This window comes from Tyto alba, unplaced genomic scaffold, assembly GCF_018691265.1.
Source record: "Tyto alba isolate M040663 unplaced genomic scaffold, T.alba_DEE_v4.0 Super-Scaffold_48, whole genome shotgun sequence".
NCBI lineage: Eukaryota > Metazoa > Chordata > Aves > Strigiformes > Tytonidae > Tyto > Tyto alba.
This window is the reverse complement of record NW_024881324.1, coordinates 16,267,349-16,289,302: the sequence shown is the minus strand read 5'-3', so window position 1 is coordinate 16,289,302 and position 21,954 is coordinate 16,267,349. Positions and strand designations below refer to the sequence as shown.

The window sequence follows — 21,954 nt, the reverse complement described above, 5'->3', positions numbered from 1 at the left end:
TTATGATTCTGGCAACTTTTTGACGATTTCCTGGCAACTAGCAATAAATAATGCCCTGGCTACAACTCATACGCAATTTAGTAAGATCAGCAATAAGTTTCACATTAAAACATTCACGGTAAACTGTAAAGTTAATTATAACATAATATTTTAATTAGTATCACAAGAGAAGTTTGGTTACAACTGTGTGAAATCTTTTAGTATCATCTCCCTCCTTGTATGGGAAAAAGCAAAGAAGAAAAAACTACCTGGAAGGCCTGGCAAATACATGATTTACTGATGTCTGAACAAAATATGGACTCTATAAATGTTTAACATAAATTGTTGGGGACCAACAATTTGTTTCCCCAAACAGACCCCTCCATGGAAGCATGATCGTTTAGCAGAGCTGATAAACTATTGCTGACTGCATGGATGTACAGGGAGAAGGAGATCAAAAACTTCTTTCCTTTCACAAAGCTCCTTCATACATAAATCCAGGACAACTTAGTTAAAATGGTTGATTAATGCTGTGCATACTGATTTGTGCTGATGGGAGAGTTTAAACAGTTATGCCAGTTTTTTATATGTAAAATAAATGTACAAGGGTAGGATAAATATGCCAGGTTTATATTAGCTGAGCATATTCCTGCACAAGACTCCTACACATATTTAAAATAAATCATTCAACAATTGTAGTATTTAGAGCAGAGCTATCTGTATTGAAATCCACTAGCAGAAATCAACATCAGGTCATGGCACTGTCTGCAGAGATTCAAAGTTTAACATCATTCAGTGCTGGACTCCAGCTCCCACCCTAAACAGAAGGGATAATCTGAAAGATTGGTCTGGCCTTCTTCCAGCAAAATAGGGTCAAAAGAAGAATGAAGTGTTGTGTTCAAAATAAGAAAAGGGGAGGGGTGGGGGTGAGAAAAAAAAAAGAAGAGAAACGCTTGCCATCTCCACCTGCATGTCCATTTAAGTCAGAAGACATCAACTGAATATCTTGAGCATATTCTACCCTGTGGTCATAATAAATTATGGTTAGACCATTACTGGGACTCATCTCCAAGACCGTTTGAGGTCCTGGAATTTTAATCATTTTACCCTAAGAAAAAAAAAAAAAAAAAAAAAAAAGAGTTCAATCTTATATAACTGTTTTTCACAAAATACTTAAAAAGACAGAAATTAATTAAAAAGACAATTGTTTTTTTTCCTGTTAATTAACCTAGACTCCCACTATTTTGCTCCTTCATTTTTCTTTAGCACAGACTCGAACTGTGACCTAGGTAAAGGTTATTTAATTGAGAATCATTGGGCTACATCACACTAAATTACACTCAGTCCCTTAATTATTTTTGAAGGCTTCTAAAAGGAAAAAAAAAAAAACAAAACAACAAAACAACCAAAAAAACCCAACCCACCCAAAAACCAGAACATACCTACAATCAACTCCATACCCATCTGGATCTTGAAGCCACTCCCCCAAGCTATTGCCACACATTAAAATTAATGAGTCTTAACCCAGCTGCAGATAAAACCCCCACCCAGTCTAGTCTATGCTCATTTTTGTTTGTCCCATGTAAAGGCTAGGGTCACCTTGTACCACAAGCAGACATGACAGGAACTATCATACATTTCTTTCCTCCACTCCTGATTTTAAGCAATCTGCTTCTGGCATATACAAATAAAAACTAGTCAGAGTTTCACATCTCCTGACCAACTGAGTTATTATTAGCACTTTTTAAGAGATCAAGCAATTTCAGGGTGCCAGCACTAGCAATCATAACATTAGCCAGCCATTCTCTGTTTTATGCCCATCTCTTTTGGGGCAGAGGTGGCCACATGTGGCCCTTGTGATGCTTGGGACCTGCTCACTACACAGTAGAAAGGGAGTACATGTTAGTGTCTTTTACTTCCTAAAGAGGCAGAAATCCAGGGACCACTTTGCCCAACACAGAGTTAAATGATATGTTGTTAAATATTTGAGATAAACCTCAAAGGAGAAAAAAAAAAATGTAGGCAAAGCAGAATTTGGATTTCAGCAAATTGTCATTGTTACTTATATATAATCTCACCAGCATAGCTGAGAGTTGTTCAAGTTGTAATGGCAGTGACCTCAGTTTCAGTCAGCCTCAAGTTTCATGCTTCTGAAGCAATCCCTGATGTGTAACTGAAGAGATGATTAATGGAATAAGTGTTTTACACCAGTAAATCAAGTCCTATCCATTTATAGTAGGAAATTTAGATGGGCAAAATAAGTCTTTAAAATAATGGTGCTGGTTCTAAGGAAAAAGTAATGACATATATATTAAACATATCATTATAGTTTGAAAGAAAAAATGCCATTAAGTGTTTTGAAGCAAAAAAAAGGTAGTACCACCCTCACATACCTGTGCAGCTCCAAATGACAGCAGGGTACAACTTTAAGACAACAGTTATTCAAGTGTAAATGACAGCCTAATTTGATTTGTATTATGCATAGGCATTACAACAGGCAACTTGGCACAAGTGCACATTCAGGCAGAGGACAGCTTTTAGAAAAAACATCTTTTCACCTGCAAGCTCAGAAAATTACTTCCTTTGAAAATTAGCAAACTATAATGAACTTCTCCACTCTATGCCACTTCTTAAAGCAGACTCACCCTTGGCTTCCTAATATAGATGCTGATTTGGTTTATTGATTTATTTGGCTTTATTTTTTGTTTGATTTGATTTATGCTGCTAGCTAATGTTAATGCATACAGCTCAAAGATCTTGTGGAAAAAGTTTTATTAAGTCTTAAACTCCATTAACGTTAGGAGATCCAGAAAGTAACTCACCTAATTGTTCCACTGATATAGGTATTTATGCACCAATACCCACTATAAACATTTCTTAACCCAAGACAAGTGAGATAGGATGGAATAACACGAATATAGAAATTAATGAATAATCAGAAACTATATGCCTTGGACTATTAATATTTACAGAGACAGCATCACTGAAAACACCAGTCATGAACCAGCACTGACCCAAGTCAGCTGAGCAGAGCACCACATGAACAAGTTACACTGCTTCAGGGCCTAAGCTGCCTTTGCTCCCTCTTACCCTGCCCTCAAACTAACCATGACTCTCTGGCAGCATGAACCACAGTAGATAACCAGGAGCCAGCTACATGCATCAGAACAAGCCATACTATATAATTACAGTGAGTACAAGCCTGACAAAAATTAAGTCAATAATACTGCCCATTTCTTTCTCATAATGAAGTCTCACCATTTCTGCCATGCCATAATACTTGTTATAAAATCCTTAAGTAACCACATTCAAGATTTTAAAGGGACTGTAGTACTATACAGTGGGGTTTAGATTATATGCAAATTAAAGACAAAGAAAAACCAAAAATGTTTTTAAAGGATACTTTTATTAGTGGTTGTTTTTTTTATTAGCATTGAAAGACAAATACTTCCTCTAAGCTTCCATTACACTGACCATGATAATCAACTCAAGCAATTTTTAACTTATGACCCCATCTGATTGGTCTTTCAAAAGTTTCTTACTTCCTAATTCTATGATAAAGGTAACATCCAGCTGTGCTTTTTACACACAAGTAGCATAAAAAGATTCTCTGCTCACCTTAACATGATCAAAAACCCACATATCAAGCTCCGCTGCATCTTGTGCTCCAAAGTCTTCGCTTTCTGCTGTGTAACAAAATGTATAAACATGATCTCCAGTAGCACCTGAAAAAACAATATGGATGGAATAGGAGACAAAATAAAGTTTTCTTCCTTTAATCACAGTCAAAATTATATGAATGTTAATGGATAGGAGTAGAAATCCATCAAGAATGGCATCCTAAGAGAAATCAAAGAAGATTTCTCCTTATTTTAAACTTTCCCACAATTTGTTTTTTTGAAGCCTAGTGTGCTGGGTTTCTTTGCCATGTGTTTTTGGTAGCAGCAGAGAAGGCTATAGTGGTGGCCCCTGTGAGAAGCTTCTTAAAAGCTCCCCCAGCTCCAAGTCAGACCCACCTCTGGCTAATCAGCGATGGTGGCTGTGCCTCCACGATAACATATTTAAGGGGAACCCGAGAGGGTGTTGGGACTTGTGAGGAGAAGTTGCATGAAGGAGGAACACGCAGGTCAGTGGAAGGAAGGAGGGGAGGTGTGCCGGAGCAGAGACCCCTGTGTCCCGTGGGGAGACAGCAGGGCCGCCCACCCTGCCGCCACACATGGACGTCTGTGGTGGAGCAGGGGCTGACCTGAAGCCTGAGGAGAAAGCCACGCCAGGACAGGCGTCTGCACTTAAAGGTAGGCCGGGATCCTGAGGGGAGAAGCGGCTCCCACTGTTGTGGTTCGGCGCTGGGAGGACTGCAACACGCGGGGGGGACCCACGGCGGAGCAGCACAGGAACGGCTGCGGCCCGTGGGGAGGACTCACACCGGCGAAGGTTCGTGGGGGACTGTCTGCAGTGAGAGGGGAGCCCCGTGGAGCAGGGGAGGGATGTGCGGCGTTCACCCCACCTCCCGAGAAGGAAGGAGCAGGAGCTGGCTGTGACCCCCATCCCCTGCCCCTGTGCTGCTGGGGGAGGAGGGGGAGAGATGGGGAGCAGAGCTCAGCCTGGGAAGAAAGGAAGGGTGGGGGGAGGTGGTTTTTGGATGTGGTGGCCCTTCTTACTGTCCCACCTTGTCTGTTAAGTGTTGTCTTTGTTGGCATTTGAATTAAAATAATGTTCTCTTTTTCTTCCCCTAACAAGTCTGTCTTTTGCCTGTGACCATAATGGCTGAGCTGCCACTCCCTGTCCATAGATGGATTCTTTGAGCCATTTCTGCTTCATATTCTCCTTCCCATTCCTGATAGGGGCAAGGAGGGGGGGGGTGGGAGTAAGCTGCCTTGTGCTCAGGTGCCCTCTGGGCTCAAACCACAACACCTGCATACCATTTTAACTCATTAGCTTATGTGCACCTCACAGGAATGAGGAACAATGTTATCTATTATGCTCAGGTGAGGGAATCAAGTATGGAAAAGCAGGAGTAGAACAAATCCCAATTCAAGCAAATTAAAAAGAAATTAGTTTTGAAACAAGGGATTTCACTGAGAAACTTCTAAGAGAAAGCTATGCAAGAAGACTCTTTTGAACATGTTTGGGGTAGGGGGTGGTATGTTTAAGAAAATGTCGTTAGCTTTTGGTCATTAAAATGAATGATACAAGACAATGCCACATCAGCAAGGCCTTTTACGCAGGAAACATCGTATATAAGAATGTCCAAACAAGGGATGTAACTTAGTTACTGTACATCAATTCTAAGAGCCAATGCAGTAGTAAAAACCAAGCTGACAACTTCAGAAAGACAATATTCAAAGCCTGCATCTTTAAAACTTGGATTCAAACTATAAAATGGAGAACTACTGGATTATGTTCAGGCATAAAGTACAACATGAGGGCCACGGATGTGAAAACACAGCAACTGGACAATTTCCTTCTGCACTCACTGTCAAGAGAGCAAAGCAGAGAAAGAGTGGGAAAAAAGATGAATACCTAGAAGAAAGTAAACTTCTGAAGTCCTGGAATGATCTGAAGTTGGGTGGGGTCTAATGAAATAATTTAGTCAATGGCTCAGATGTTACTGCTTGAGGATGCTATTTCTACCATGAACTCCCAGAGGCGAAAATGTTCTTCAGTCAGTTGATGGCCAGAGAGAATATAACCAATATACTGGATGTCAAAATTATATCATGCAGTTTTGTAAGCTTCCAGGCTTGTGAATGAACTAACATACCAGTATAAGGGAGCTATTTAACCAAGATTATGTCCAAACCCACACAAAGGATGCAGGTATTTCAGGCCAGGAAGATGAAAGGTGGCACAGATTTTCTGTTGCAGCTCCCCTCTGCCCTCCATGAGACATTACAACTACTTATAACCCAGAACACTCATTGCAGTTCTCAGTCTGAAAAAAAAAGGAAGAAAATAATCCCAGGCATTAAAAGGGAATTCAGAAGTTCCAATTAGTGGATAAATTAGTTCAAAAGAAAAAATAAGCCCTGGCCATCCCTGTCAGGATGGATGACTGATGGTCTAAGAGCGCAGAGTGCTATACTGTTTTTCCACCACGTCACAGCAAACCTGAGAAGACCTGTCTTTGAGAGGTGTCACACCAAAGAAGCCAAATAAAAGCATGCAGTTTGCAGACAGGGGAAAGAACACATCTACTATTTATCTTTTTATAATTTCTACCAGACCAAACAAAAAAAACCCACCTCACCCAACTCTGCATTGCTATAAAGAGAAAGAGTGGCAAAATTAAGCCATACTTGGAAAGTTTTGGAGTGACTGCACAGCTTAAAAAATAACTGATTTTTTTTTTTTTAATAAAAAGCCTTAGTATGCAGAATGTTACAAAATATTATTTTATTTCTGTTGTTTGAGAGGTGGCAGGCAACAGTAAGCTCAATACTTTCTTTAAGTCTGGGGATGAGGAAGAAAAAATGAGATAGAGAAGTAGAAGGAAGCCAGGAACGAAGACATCCTTTAGAAGTGAGCACAGAGCTCTACCGGGTTTGGTGCTGCCATTATACTGAGGGAAATAACTGGAAGTGCCAGAAAGTCTCACACCAGGTACCACCTATTCCTATTGCAGACTTGTATGGCACATTATCTCACCCTCAACATCAATATTCAACTATTAGGATCAGGGATCAAGTTATCACCCTCTTACAATAGGTTTTACATTCTGTGGAAAGCAAAGCTGTTGCTCCACTAGTGGGGCAGGTCCTGTGTCTGATAAGCCTTTCCTGGGTCAGATGCCAGACCAGCAGGAGACTTTTGCTAGCAAATTTTGCAGGAAAAAAAGAGGGGAAAAAAGAACGAAGGCACAAGGACAGTCAGACATTGAGCAGCCGACAGTGTGGGCAGAGAGCTGTCATGAAACACAGCCAGGTGAGGAACATGAAAAATTCTGCGTTCTTGGTGCACTGTAGGAACAAGTAACTGAAAGAGACCAAGAGGTCTCTCTGTCCAGAATAGCCCTGACAAAGGGTTGTCCTGGTTGTCCCTATGGTCTTGACGATACCCTTCATACTTAAGCTAACCAGTCACCCTAGCCTTGCTGCCAGTTTCCAAGAGAGAATATGGGAACCCGGGGAACAAATGGCAATCTCAGTGCAAAGGACTAATATCTACTTCCCTTAAGAGAAGCAACAGCCTCAGCTCCTTTTTCAGTGTGACATTTAATACCCTGGATTATACTCCAACCTAGACCCATGACAAAACAGCATAGGAATGGTCTGTTCAAGTCAAACTTCAAATTCAGGCAAGCCTAGAAAACCTCAAAATTTTAAGGAGCATTCTGGAAATAAAATAGGCAATTTCAAAGTACATTATTTTCAGATAATTTCAAGGTCATAATTGAAAAATGTAATAGAAAATAAAGTTACAATTAGCACACTGAATTTCTGTAGCTTGAGTAAGTATTAGAAACTAACACCTTTTAATCCTGCTTAGGATGTAAGTAAATTGCACACCAATTCCAGAAATACTTCTGACATTTCCTTGGGCTAAAACACTAATCATACAGTCATTGAGACTCCACCACATTTACATTTCATGCATATCTATTTTGATATTGAAAGAGACCTGTGAGCACTTTATTTATTTTCTCTATAGAATCCTCAACCATTTAATTGAAATATTTATTTTATGACAGGAAAAAGACCTGAAGAACACAGACAATGATAGGAAACAAAAGTGTTTTCTCTCCCTCCCAAAAAACAGCTGGTTCTTTATCATGACCCACTCAGACAAGGGAGACAAGTGACTTAGATTCATAAATCCCCAATGGAGTGGGCAACAGTGAGACAAGTCTCAAAGTCCATGCACAGACATTTACTAACTTCTCACAATGTACTATCTGGATACATGATCATTGGCTAAGTATAGGACGAATTATGGCAAGCAATATAGTATGCCTTGCGTTACCTAATGATAATGAGGAAAACGGAAAAAAGAAAATAAAGAGATAAAAGTAGAAATAGAGATCACCAGTCCAGGTTCCTTTGTTGGTCCTGTCTGAGTTCATCAGGGATGCATCTGTCTCCTTCACTTAGACTTCTTTGCTTGCCCTTTTTTTCACTCATCACCCCACCTCAATTTATACACGCTTTCCTTGGGTCCCTCCCCTAGGTCAACATACACATCTATGTACCACATGCATGGGGAGGAGTAAAGTGCTTCCTGGGATGATGTAATTAGCATGATCTTGTTAATCTTCATTAGCATATTCAGGTGTGTTAACTTTAATATGCATTCCATGGATAATGAAACAAAGGTCATTCACCACACAGATGGCCCTTGAAACTACAAGATGCACCAGAGCAGGGCCATACTGTCTTCACAGGGTTCCCTCCTCCAGCTGCATCTTGTGTTATTCGGGCAGCCTTACCAGCTTCAGCCTCCACATTATCCACTCTGTGACTACAGTTTTGTTACTTTCGAGTGTTTGAGACACTCCTTGGCTTGGAGGGCCTCTGCTCTCTCCCCATCACCTATTGTCATGGTTTAGGCTCAGAGGGCAACTGAGCACCGTGTAGCCCCTTGCTCACTCCCTCATCTCAGAGATGGGGGAGGGAGAATATAGGGCAGGAATGGCTCAAGGAATCCATAAGGACAGGGAGGAGTAGCTCACCCATTATGGTTACAGTCAGAAGAGTTGTTAGGGGAAGAAAAAGAGAACATCACTTTAATTCAAATGCTGACAAGACAACACTTAACAAACAAGGTGGGGACAATAAGAAGCAGCACCACAACATCCAAAACCACCTCCCCCCACCTCTTCCTTCTTCCCAGGCTCAGCTCTGCTGCCCATCTCTCTACCTCCTCCACCAGTGGCGCAGGGGATGGGGGCTACAGTCAGCTTGTTAGTGGTCACAATCCAAATAGAACTTATCTACACACAGCAGATAAGCAGGAACTTCTTTATTCCAGCGCTGGGGAACACAGGGGATAGCTCCACCAAAAAAAACATGTTCCCTGACAGGTACAAAGCACACTTTTTATACACTTTTTCAGCAGTCATGGTTACATAAGATCAACAAAATTCATAAAGTTTAATTTGACCTTAATAACGATTGGCTTTCAGTTACCTCACCTTACCTATATTCCTATTCTACAGAAATCATTGGTCATCTTTACTGATTGATTTGAATAGAATGAGGGGAGGGTGATGATTAGCATATTCATGTTATTTCCTGGAAATCATTATCATATGCAAATGTCTCTAACGCATGTTATGTTGGATGGGGGTCTTCTGGTGGTTGTCAATAGTCTTCATCACTGTGTCGGCTGATTGAACTCCACCCTTGTGCATGCTCATTTCATCTTTGGCTGATCTTCCAAACCAAATCCAGTCTCTTCTGGTACCTATTGTTTTGACTCAAGATCCATGACCAGTAGCCATTGTTTTAATTGAGAGTCCATAGCGATTCTTATAGTGTTCAAGGTACGCATCATACTAGCTACCTATTCCTAAGGGCCTTAGTGTGCTTTATATTCTCACAGATGCTATCACTCCATTTTAAAATCAAAATCATATTCTAAACTAAAATAAAAATAAAATTCTAGAAATCAAGCTATTTTATTAAGGCAACTGCAACAAGCTCACTGCTCCTTCTCGGGAGGTGGGGTGAACGCCGCACATCCCTCCCCTGCTCCACGGGGCTCCCCTCTCACTGCAGACAGTCCCCCACGAACCTTCTCCGGTGTGAGTCCTCCCCACGGGCTGCAGCCGTTCCTGTGCTGCTCCGCCGTGGGTCACCCCCGCGTGTTGCAGTCCTCCCAGCGCCGAACCACAACAGTGGGAGCCGCTTCTCCCCTCAGGATCCCGGCCTACCTTTAAGTGCAGACGCCTGTCCTGGCGTGGCTTTCTCCTCAGGCTTCAGGTCAGCCCCTGCTCCACCACAGACGTCCATGTGTGGCGGCAGGGTGGGCGGCCCTGCTGTCTCCCCACGGGACACAGGGGTCTCTGCTCCGGCACACCTCCCCTCCTTCCTTCCACTGACCTGGGTGTTCCTCCTTCATGCAACTTTTCCTCACAAGTCCCAACCATCTCTCAGCTTCCTCTTCATAAATAGGGTATCACACAGGCACAGCCACCATCGCTGATGGGCTCAGCCCCGGCCAAAGGTGGGTCTGACTTGGAGCTGGGGGAGCTTTTGAGAAGCCTCTCACAGGGGCCACCATTATAGCCCTCTCAGCTGCTACCAAAAAAACATGCCACAGAAACCCAGCACACTTACCTTTATCAAGTCATGTTTCCCGTCCTTGTTTCTCTCAGTCCTGTTTTTAGGGAGCTACAAGTAGTCTCTCAGTGTTACATAGTCTTTATCCATCATCCAATGAAAGCGGTGAAAAAGTTAATGAAATTCTGTACATTTTGGCACAATAAAATACACACAAGAAGAGGCTTGTGACTTCACCAATTTGCAACATGGAGGAGAGAAATTAAGCTGTGCTCCCGTATCTCCTTTTTGGCTTTTTTTGTAAAAGTAAAGTTAAAGAACAAACACTTCATTCCATTCCCTTCTATATTATAAAACTTCTCCTCTTTGGAAGCACTGTATTATAAAATCCTTTCTGTATTATAAAACCTCTCCTCTTTGGAAGAAGGTGAAATACCTTTTTCTACTAAAATAAATTGTTCTACCTTTCTATCACAAAAAACTATTATTCATTTTCCCATACAGCATCTACTTCTCAGATATAGTGCTACACTAAACCTTCTCAATTTGGAAGGATTTCCCTCCCCCTGCAAAAGAAAGCTCCATTGTTAATGCCACTCAACAAGCCATATTGAAAGATACAGCAACAGTACGGTATTACCCTCACACATCCCTCCAGTTAACATCAAAGCTGCTTCCAAGTCCTCTGCTTATCTTCTTACTCAAACAAAACTAGTAGAAGGACAGGGCTCTGGGAAATTCTTGAATTCGCCAAATATTTTCCCAGGAACATATCTCCAAAAATGTAAATAATCTACACAAGGGCAGTGTACTACCTTTCCCCTCTCCCCAGCCACCATCATAATATTTCCAAATACAAGCTGTAATCTGAGGTCATGGGAATTTATCAGGAGATACTTTTACAGCTTACAATTAATTTATAAGGATCAAGCAAAGAACAGAAAAGAAGTGTGTGTGTATGTGTGTGTAACAGCAAGAGAAAAATGGGGAAGAGACTGGAGTTCAGAAGAAGTTCAAGAATTGTAATGAGAAAAATTATGTACACTTTTTCTAAACCAATATTAGATTCCACTCCTATCCTGCCTATCATATTTTTCTGATTTGTCAATGTCTATACTTAGAACAGCAGCATATGCCCCTAGTTTGTCCCCTTTTCACTCCAGTCTGGTTTATTCTGAGATTATGGGAAAGGGCATACATGCCCTCCTTCTTCCAAGAACAAAATGAAATTCAAGTTGGAGACTCTTTAAATGTTTGAAGTGTTGCTCAGCAATTTCTGCATGCTCAAAGACCAACTGCACTGGGCTGACAAAACACTGCACACCATAGGAAAAAGACCTCAGTTTCAGGAATAGTACCAGGCAGTCCCTACTTTCATATAGTTCTTCCCTCTACACATGATTGTTCTGAAGCAGAAGCAGGATAACCCACAATAAGCTACTTCTCAAGCTCAGACACTCAAAAAGCATGGCTGCAGTTCTATCACCCAACTCACTGGGATCTGCATGCAGAGGAAGAAAAACCTCAGCTGCAGGCTTGCAAACAAGAGCTTTATTGAATCTCAACCAAATAAAATATTAGGTCCTTTTAACAAAGTATGTGTTTCCTTTAGTATGCTTATAGAATTAGGTAAGGCCTATTTAAATGGATGAGTAGTAAATAGGGATATCATCTTTAAAAGCTGGCTTCTTCTTCTCCATGCAGTCTTGAATTCGCAAACCAGAAATCAGGTATATACAAATATACAAACTGGAAATACTGCATTCACCACCTTCTCTAATTCAAAAATTGTCTCTATTTTACTACCTGATAACTATGTGTTACAGATTCATAAAATTTAAACCTTACCTTTTGCAAACATGGGCAAAATATCAGGGCTTCCCCAGCTCCAAGTATATTTACTTTCATTAAAAACAGAGTCAAATTCCACTGGATTCTCCTTCCATCCTGTTAAACAAACATACCTGGATTTAAATGGTGTTACCAGAAAATCTCATTGACTGCTAAGATTGACAGTCCATGCAAAACATTGTTTGGTTCATTTTTTTTTAAAGTTTCCCTTATATTATTTCACAATGAACTCCACTTTGTGAGTCTTAATTTCAATTAAGAAATAGTGATTGCATTTCAATCACTATTTGCAATTAGTCCCCCATTCATCAAGAAGTGAGCTGAAAACCTAGCCCAATCTCATTACACAGGGATTCAAACAGACAAAACACACAGCTGGTTTACCTTCTAAACAGTTAATATTCTCCTGAATTCTAAAACTCCTGTTGTCTGAACTCAGCTTTTGCCATTTTAGTCAATAAATTACACACTTATATATTTCCAGCAGTCAAGTTCCACCTCATCACAATAAAATCTTCAAGATCTGTTTCCATGACAAAGCAGCTGACAGAAATATAGCGATGCTTTTAATGGCAATTCCTGCCAATCCTGCATTTGTAGCAGGTGTCAGAAGAAAGAACCTTTTGATTAGGCACATGGACAAGACCAAGTAATTCCTCCTACCTCCCCTATCCAAAAGCAACACACAACATTATAAGCATTCAGGCCTGGAAGCCTGGGGGAAGGCAGAGGACCACATGGAAGACCAAGTCAGTAATGCAAAGGCTTATTCCACATTATTAACCACCAAGCATGCAGTAACAACTAGCTCTGGACAAAACACATAGTTGGGGTTTTTGCTTTAGTTTGCTACTGATTCTCCAACTCAACCTAGCAATGCTTTGGTTAAGACACTGCAGTTCATTTCTTGTTTGCGTCATCTACTTAGCCATCTCCCGTTACATCCCAAATGATAATTAAAAACTGTCACATGAAGAGGTCACTCTATAAGATACTTCTACTTTTAGACTCAGGGTGGTAAATTTTACCATGTTACAAAATATTAACTTATGTAAGCTATTTTTGTAGTTGTCAATATTAAGAATGGGAAATCCATCCAAGCTTATTCTTTTCCATATAATCTTGGCATACAAACCAGTATGCAGGTAGTTATCAATAATCATCTAGAAGCCCAGCACATCACTGAACCACCCTGTTTTGGAGGACAGTGTTCAAAGCTGTAGGACCAGCATACCTTTAGCAACTGCACTGACGTCTTCATAAAATCCAGCTATAAGCGCAACGTGTCCTGGCCTGGATTCTGTTGGGACCCGGGTGTGAGAGATTCCCCAGCTGCCATTATTCTCTAGAATACCCCTAAAAAAACAAGATACAAGGCACTTAATGCTTATGACTTCTTGAAAGTACAATGACTTGCAGATAAAACAAGTGACAGGTAGATGTGAGGCAGGAAATGCAAAAAAAACCCAGACTAAACCAGATTTTCACTATCACCTCCCGTGCAGCAAAACAAGCAGAACATTAACCTGCAAGTAGTTCTATATTATAACACCCTACAGTGAACATTACTGTTGTAGCCCATCAGCACTGCAAACAGATGAGTTTAGCTGGTGTTTTAATACACTTCAAATTAACATACTATTTATTCCTGCTTTCTGCTATAGCTTATTTTTTTTTTCCCCTTAACACATTGTTTCTGCCTGGTGTTACTTTCCTTTGTTCATTCCATTTAGCTTGAAAGTGTCTAGTTTTATCTTCTCTTACTCATTAAATATGCTCAATTATAGTTAGTTCTTGTGACAATGTCTGCCTTTGTGCTGAATTTTGGAACCCAGCATCAGGAGAATTTAAAAATGACGTTGATCGAAGGTGCAAATCATTTCAGCAACATGGAGAAAATTTGAGTAAACCTTGTATCTTTTGAAGTTACACCAAAGTGAAGGAGAACACATTCTCACCACATATACTGAAATACATTAATTGTCTAGTAATAATGCACATACAATAGTTATAACAGATAAAAAGCAAAAAAAAATATAGGACCAAGTCCAAGTGTAAGAAACAGCCTCATAAACTACTCTTGTCTGCTGAAGATACGAACAGCTGTAGCCTGTTGGAGAGCAAGCTGCAAGCATTACCATATGCTGTTTTCTTGTCTCCATCTTCTGGAAGAAGAGAAAGATTCACTGCCTGCTGTCAGAGCAAGGGGAAAAAGAAAAAGAAAACAAAACACACCAGAACATACCTTATAGTAATGTCTGGGAAAAAAGCAGCAGAATCTTCTGAACAAATTCAAAGCAGTTTTTAAGAGTCAAATCTACCGGTAAATTGTATATGTGTTGTTCATGATATAAGCTACGAAATTTGCTGTACTGTATATTGGATGTGGTTTAGCCCAAGTAGATTCTAAGTTCATGATTTGTAACTTTATTTTTAACATAGTTTTTATACAACTGTTAATTACAAGATCAGCACACTCAGCTCTAAATATTTTTCTCATTAATGAAATAAGAATCAAACCACAATGTAAAATTTAAGGTTCCACTCTAAGCTTCCAGGATTCAGTTTGCTGCTTGTTGTTTTTGCGGGGTTTTTTGTTTGTTTGGTTGGTTTTGGGTTGTTTTTGGTTCGTTGTTTTGTTTTTGTTTTGTTTTTGTTTTGTTTGTTTGTTTGGTTTGGTTTTTTTTTTTTTTGGTTTGGGTTTTTTGTTTGGGTTTTTTTGTTTTTGTTTTGTTTTTTTTTTTTTTTTAACTTCTCTTAGACCTCACATTCTCAGACCTACTTGAAAGCTCATAGGACTACTTGAAATAGCCTAAAAACTACAGTGAAAAATGTAAAAGGTGATATAGCACTCTGACATGTAATTCCTAGCTCTCAGCTAGGTTTTAAGACAAGTTGCACCAAAAAAAAGCATTGAAATATTTGTTAGAGAGGTTTCTAATTTATTCTCACTGAAGACTGATCAAAATGTATTACACTAGCATTAGAAGATTTAAGACAAAAATGAAACACTTCTGGCCCTCCTCACACTTCATTGTCACAACAGGTAGGAAATTGTTTTAATTAGAATTTGATTTCTATTGAGTTGGAAAGGAATCCTTTACCTTCGCTTTTGTGGGGCTGTATCACAGGATCTGAAGTCAACAATAACACGTAACAGGCAGAAAAAATATAGCCAGATATTGTCATTTACCTATTCAAAATTTATTTAGCTATTTTAAATTATTTCAAAACCTTTAACTCAGAAGAACCATTTCAAAAAAATTAATATCCTTGACAGTAAAAACATTAGCTACCCATAACAATGATGCATATGAATATGATGTAGTAATAGGGCTGAAACATGACAGGCAAGAAAGAAAACACCTTCCCTTAAATCACCATCACAGCAATTCAGACCACCTACCATCCCTCACAGCTACCACAACACCGCTGAAAAAGATTTTTCAAGAATACTTCTAAGAGAGAAGACTAGGCACTTGACATATATCAGCCAGCAATCTGCTCCAAGCCTAACAGATATTTATTACCAATTTTATGTACCTAGTAGAACTTTGTTTCTATTTATAGCATACTGCTACAAGAATAGTTCTTGCTCATTTAAAGATAATCCTTCCGCGTTAACAACACAATAGTTCTCCAAGTGCTCCATCTGGATTAGACAAGTAATCTGGCTGCTATGTTGCCTACTACTACAAAGTGAACAAGGGACTGAACACTTGGGACATAGGAATGAATATGCAAAAAAGTGAATTTTATATTATATTGTATATACCTTGGGTTAATATTATTGAAAAAGGAAAGATTGGACAGCAATAACTTGCCAGAGTAAGAAAGGAAACACTTCTAGGAACCAACATCTAATCTCGTAAACCTGTTTACAAGGTTAATTTACAGAAATTGTGTACCTCAAAGGTTTGGTAACAAAACACTGAAGCCTCTTGCTTTGAAATTGTAGCAGTATATGTAATAAAGATATGCCCTGGACTGCCCAGTCCTCCATCCTTCAGCAAGCATAATATGCCACATTTTCTCTTTTCGTCATCTCTCACATACACGTGCTCACACACACATTTATTTGCAGAATGAGAGACAATGAGAGAAATACAGATAGCACTTCTAACCTCTACTGGCATTTTATTTCACTCTGTGACCTGCCAGCACCTTCACCTGTTACAAAGCAGTTCTTCCTCTCCATTCACCCATGTACTTTTCAGCACAAGTGACAATGTTTTGTTTCCACAGAATTTTAAATAGAAAGTCTGTAACTCCACAAACAAGGTAAAGCAGAGACAGCAGAAGTGCCAACTTCCCAACACTGAACAAGCTAATACTTGGTTTTAACTTTTTATTTCTAGGTTGGCATGATAATGCTGAATGGCTGAAACTGAAAAACCCAAACCACTTAGTGGCAAAAATACCCACTGTAACTCTTTCCTAGCCACTACCCACCACTGCTTTTAGTGAAGGGGCCATTATGGCATTCACGCCTCACTGATGGTGCAAAAGACCAACAGTTGTACTGCTAAGAGAAGAAGCTGCTCTGGCAGAAGTGTGAAGTCCACTGCTAAAAGACAACATGGAAAACTCAGTGACATTTGCCAGTGGCAGACAGCACCTTACAGAAACACTAACAACAGGAGAAGCAGGTACAAGTAAACCCATACAAGCTGGCAAATGCTGTAGCAAGGGCTCTTCAGATCTCTGTAGCAGACTGCAACACCCTAACAGCTTCAGATGATTCTTTCGGTTTGCTCTGACATTCAAGCCAGACCAGTGCTCTTACACAAAAGTAGTCTTATTTAATAGTGTCTATTTTTTTTAAGTCTAAGAAATTATTTGTCTTATGATTAAATAATTATCTTCCTATAAGTAAACAGGGAAGGTTGGTGAAAACAAAGTTTTAAGCACTGAAGGATAAGACTTTTAACACTCGCTTTTGGCAGGGTTAGTTTTTCACAATCTTAAACCAAATCATTCCATTAAGCAAACAGACACACACTAAAGACCACAAGGGAAGCAGCAGGGTCATGCATGCAGGAAAGGTGGAACAAATAGGAAGTGGCAGCCTGCTGTTAGATCCATTCAAGCCATCTTTTTTAATCACTCCTTAAAAACCTTCATCAGTAGTTTAGAATTAGAAGACAAGCACATTAATGAACTACTACTCCTAAACTGAACATCCAGGAAGCTCGTTAAATTAACGACTCTGTTTGGTTTCAGAACTGATACCATCCTAATGTGAACTGAAAGTTCACACTCCTCTCAGTCACTGGCTAGCTGTAGTTTTCAGAGGACAATATTGACTCAATTTACTCTGTTCATGGTTTAGCAGCTTTACTGACAACAAGGGACACCAACTCAAATTCATGCATTTCCGCAGAGGGTAACTCTGCGAAGTTTATTACTTGAAAGGCGGAGGGAAGGCAGTACCCAAGCCGCCACAGTTGTCATCATTCCTCTTGTTCTCTTTTCAACATTAGAGAGCTGCCTCCAGAAGTGAAGTATTCTGGATCAGCAGTGTTTTCAGATTTACTTACCGCAGGTAAGGTGCCTGGGGTGTATTGTTGCTGTTCAATTCATACAGTGAATCTGCCCGCAGACCATCAGCAACAAAGAGTACAAGACGTTTTGCCGGAGGTGGCAGTGGAGTCTGCTGAGGAGTCATACCGTGAACCAGGGGCGAGCTGAAGTAGATGTCAAAAATGGAGACCAAGAACACACAATGCACAAGGAGACCAGCGAGTATGAAGACTGGTATACCCATGGCAACAGCAGGCTGGCAAGGCAAAGTCAAACACTGAGAGGGAGTGAGAAAAATAAAGTTAGGCAGATAAGACTTATCAATTTCTGTTCTCAACAAGCTTTTTCTCAGAAGTTTTGGTCAAAAGTCACTGCACAGCTAATTCAGACTTTCAGACAGTCATTATGTCTCAGCAACTAATCTCTGGTATTTAGTGGGGTATCAGATGGCTTCAAAATGTTACCGGAAAGTGATAATTAATTCACTCTAAGACTCAGTTTTGGAGTTTTAGAAAGCAGGCGTTCTTTATGACAGTGCCGGACACACAGGGGAGAGCTCCTCCTAACGTGTGTGTGTTAGAATGAAATCAACAAGCATTTATACTACCTTAATCACATATATTCATTGCCTTTTTATCATATTCATAACTTTTCTGGGAATTCATTTAGCATATGTTAATATCTCTCCTGCATGTCTGCTGGAGTCTTCAGGTCGTCATCGGGGGTCTTCAGATGAAGGCTCGTAGTCTTCTTCACTGTGTCCAACAGTTGCCCCTTACTTCTGCGCAGACTCAGTCCTGTGGTCACGTACATCTTGTCCTTCAAGGCTGGCCTGGTCTGGTTTTGTTGTTAATCTGCAGCTTCTTTATGTTTCTTTGCACCTGCCACTACAAGGCCAAACTGTCTCCAGTAAGCTTATTTATGAGTTCCTCATCCTACAGTTATTCTAACTATTCCTCAAAAGATCAGTATTTGTTCTGCAGCACAATTGTTAAATGGTTAAAACATCTTAAATTGATCTTAATAATTCTATTCCACAAATATCTATTTTCTAATAATCTTAGTTCACAGGTATCATCAGCAACTAATTTCTGGTATTTAGTGGGGTATCAGATGGCTTCAAAAGACCACTGAATCAAGCCAGTTTGCCTGACATTCAGCAGTTTTTTGTCACCTACATCAGTGACAGAAGACTCGGGCAATGCGATGTCTCCATGATCATACTACCCTCTACCGGCTGACTGCATGACAGTGTTGAGGTTTATTCAGGCAAATGCAAGCTGAGGACAGCTAGGGAAAGCCATCCTATAACAAACATCCATCCAAAGTTGCTTTTTCCAAGCTTACCCTAAATTCTGGGCTCATTATATTCTGCCTAGGAACAGAAAACTTCTTTTAAAGGAGCAAAGATGCTCTGCTGAGTGCAGAAAACTGTTCCTCTTCTGAAACAAATGGCACAAGCACAACAGCTGAAGGATTATGCTTCATGGGTAATGATACTCACTTTCTGAATGTTTTTTCTGCCCTGTCTTCCTCTGAAGTCAGGTTAGGGATACAAATATGTTTAATAACAGGTATACTGGAAACGTACATATCTGCCACATGTACAGAGGGGCTCATATGATGTCCACTGAAGGCCACTCAAATACATATATTGACTCAAGTAAGTGTGGGATCTGAGCCTGAATGAGGCTTAGGTCTGACAAAGTACTGTCTGTGCTGTCCAAGTTGCTACCTTATCTAAATATTAGCTAATTATCAACCTTAACAACACCTCCACTCAGCAATTTAGAAACAGATGTTCCTAACAGCCTGGAAGGTTCAGATATTCAATTACCTATTCAAATACACACACCTCTCTCTAAAATAAACTCTTTGTTTCAGAATTTAGTTAGTGCTTCTAAATTAAAATACATAAGTTTATTTTGTTACTTACAGAATTCCAGTAGCTGGACAGACAAACAGCCACTACACTGTAAGACTTACTCTTATCAAATAAAGAAAAAAGATTTCACTACCACTTAGCCTTAACTCTGATCAAAATTCTGAGAGATGCTTTGTAAAATAAAAATTCTGAAGGGCCAGGAAAATCAGAGAAAAAACCCACACACAGTAAAAAAAGATTTGAAAGTTAATATATATTATTATTTACTAATAAAAAAAAAATTCAGATCTGTATGCAACTCAAACATAATTTCCAATTCCACCCATTTTCCCTACTGAAACACAGATACAATAACTCCAATTCTAACCAGAAGCATTAATATAGTAATTTCTCATTTTAGAGATATGGAGAGAAAACCATGTAACAAGATCGAGATAATTAAATACAACATTTTGAAAAGACACATAGTCACGCTTAATTGATCAAACAAAAACTTTTCATTAATCAACTACTTACTTGCTTTTATGTCTACAAGTTAGATTCCAATAGAGACTTGGAATATTTGTAAATATCAGTTTGTTTATTTTTTATTTTCAAGTACTCTGGCTCCTGCATGAATTTTAATATATGAAACAGCTACCAAAATACCATTAAGTTGAATGCCTGACCTCATTTTATTCAATCAGTTTTATTTTCCACAGGGCTTTTTCTTTTGATGTAGTTGTGTCTGATAAGAGAATCCAAACTATTCATGCCTTAAACTGATGAGACTAAACACCCCACTATACAAAGCACTACTTCAATCAGATACTTACTGTTGTACACTCCCAGTGCTACAATTCTATAGCTTAACATATTCTAAATTCTTCTAATTAAAGTATTAGAAGCCTAATCTGTTTTAAGCACTAGCTATTTCTTTTCTTTTTAACCCTCCCCAGGCCCAAGCCCTTGCTTGCAGCAAAAAGAGTGCAATCAACACAATTCAAATTTAACGCTGTCTTAGACTAGTGATCTACAGAAAAAAGAAAGATACTTTATTTGCAACCACAGTTCAACTACATTATATTAGACTATTTATCTGGGTATAACATTTCCCACTGCTCATCACCATCAGATGATTTCAAAACAGGCAGCTCCCAGAGCACCTGCTCCTACCACATCCTTCCTAGCCACCCCTTCTGCCTCCTGCTTAGCTTACATTGCCCCTTTAATGTATGACTTTGTGCATCATCACTGTGACATAACATTGTGAACAGCATCCTATCCTCAGGCTTACAAACACTTTCCCACAGGTATAAAGTGTTCGGAAATCTCCTAACTGCATCTCAGCTGAATGCTGAGGTGAATACTCAGCTGAACAGCACCTGGGGCCCTTTCCTGACCGAAGTCTTGCTTTCAAAATAGTAAGCCCTTGGGCAAGGTGTTGCAAACGACCAATCGCCTGTGGTTAGAGGAGGCTCCAACTCAAATAACAAGTTTTAAATACAGTCAGCAGCAATTCTAGAGAGGCACCAGTGATCTTCTACACCTTTCCATTTCAACCAAGTTACAACTAAACTTAGTCACTGGCAGCCCAAAGTGCCTAACTTCATTTAAGACATCTGATTTGTGAAACACATCCTCTTCAAACATCCAAAGCATCATGGGAGAACAAAACATTTCCAGTAACTGGTTTTCAATGGAAGAGGAAGTTCCTTATCACTGTCTGGGTTCCTCTGGGACGGACTTCCAAACCAAAGCACCCATTCTACCTCAGTAGGACAAACACCCAAGACCAGGCTTTTTTGGACCCAACTTTCCACAGGTCCATTCCCATCTTAGTGTCAGCTCCTCTTAACATGGTATGCCACTTGAAGCAGACTTCAATTTCTTCTCAGCCTGCAATACTGATACATATTTGACTACTGAGAAGGGCAAAAGAAAAGCAAGCAGGCACACGGATGACATTAGAGATCCTCTTCTCTGACAGCAGAATGGGGAAGGCAGGAGACATCTGACAAAGCGGAGCAGTGAGACTGCATCAGAAAAGAACAACCCGACTGTGCACATTAGTCCTCTCAAAGGGAGATGATGCTCAGGGGAAGGGCAAGGCTTGGGTCCTTGAATGCAGTGAAGTTTCTATTTTCACCCACAAAGCGGAAACATAAATTTGCCTAGAAGGTATGGAAACATGACTGAAAATGGGAAAGTTAATTTCCAGAAAGCTTTTCCTAGAGACTGAAGACAGCCACAGGGATCCCCCAGGCATGCTGCCTGTGACAGACACTACAACCACCACACATACGAACCAGTTTCTGAGCTACCCTACTGCAGGTAAAATGGTAACCAAAATAACACATTCAGTCACTCATATTCACCAAATTACAAAATTACTTATTAGACACCTGACAAGTACATCTGGAAACAGATACAGATAGTAATGAAGTATTCCCTGTCAAAAAAATGCCTTCACTATAGGCCCCTCTGAACTTACAAGTACCACTATCTAAGACAGAC

The 21,954-nt window shown here is 39.9% G+C and overlaps 1 protein-coding gene across 5 annotated transcripts in view; it reads right to left on the bottom strand.

Annotated features, from left to right (window-relative positions):
* PIGN (phosphatidylinositol glycan anchor biosynthesis class N) overlaps positions 1–21,954 on the bottom strand; it is a 109,866-nt gene that overhangs the window by 77,341 nt on the left and 10,571 nt on the right. For 4 of the 5 annotated variants that reach the window (XM_032992011.2, XM_032992010.2, XM_032992013.2 and 1 more), the window contains 4 exons: positions 17,591–17,850; positions 13,285–13,406; positions 12,048–12,146; positions 3,598–3,704 (listed from right to left, as the gene is read on the bottom strand). In XM_032992011.2, the coding sequence (XP_032847902.2) occupies positions 3,598–3,704; positions 12,048–12,146; positions 13,285–13,406; positions 17,591–17,817 (555 nt within the window). In that variant the 5' untranslated portion in view covers positions 17,818–17,850. Of the gene's footprint in view, positions 1–3,597; positions 3,705–12,047; positions 12,147–13,284; positions 13,407–17,590; positions 17,851–19,077; positions 19,087–21,954 lie in introns of those variants that run through there. The other variant, XM_032992012.2, reaches the window with a different exon arrangement.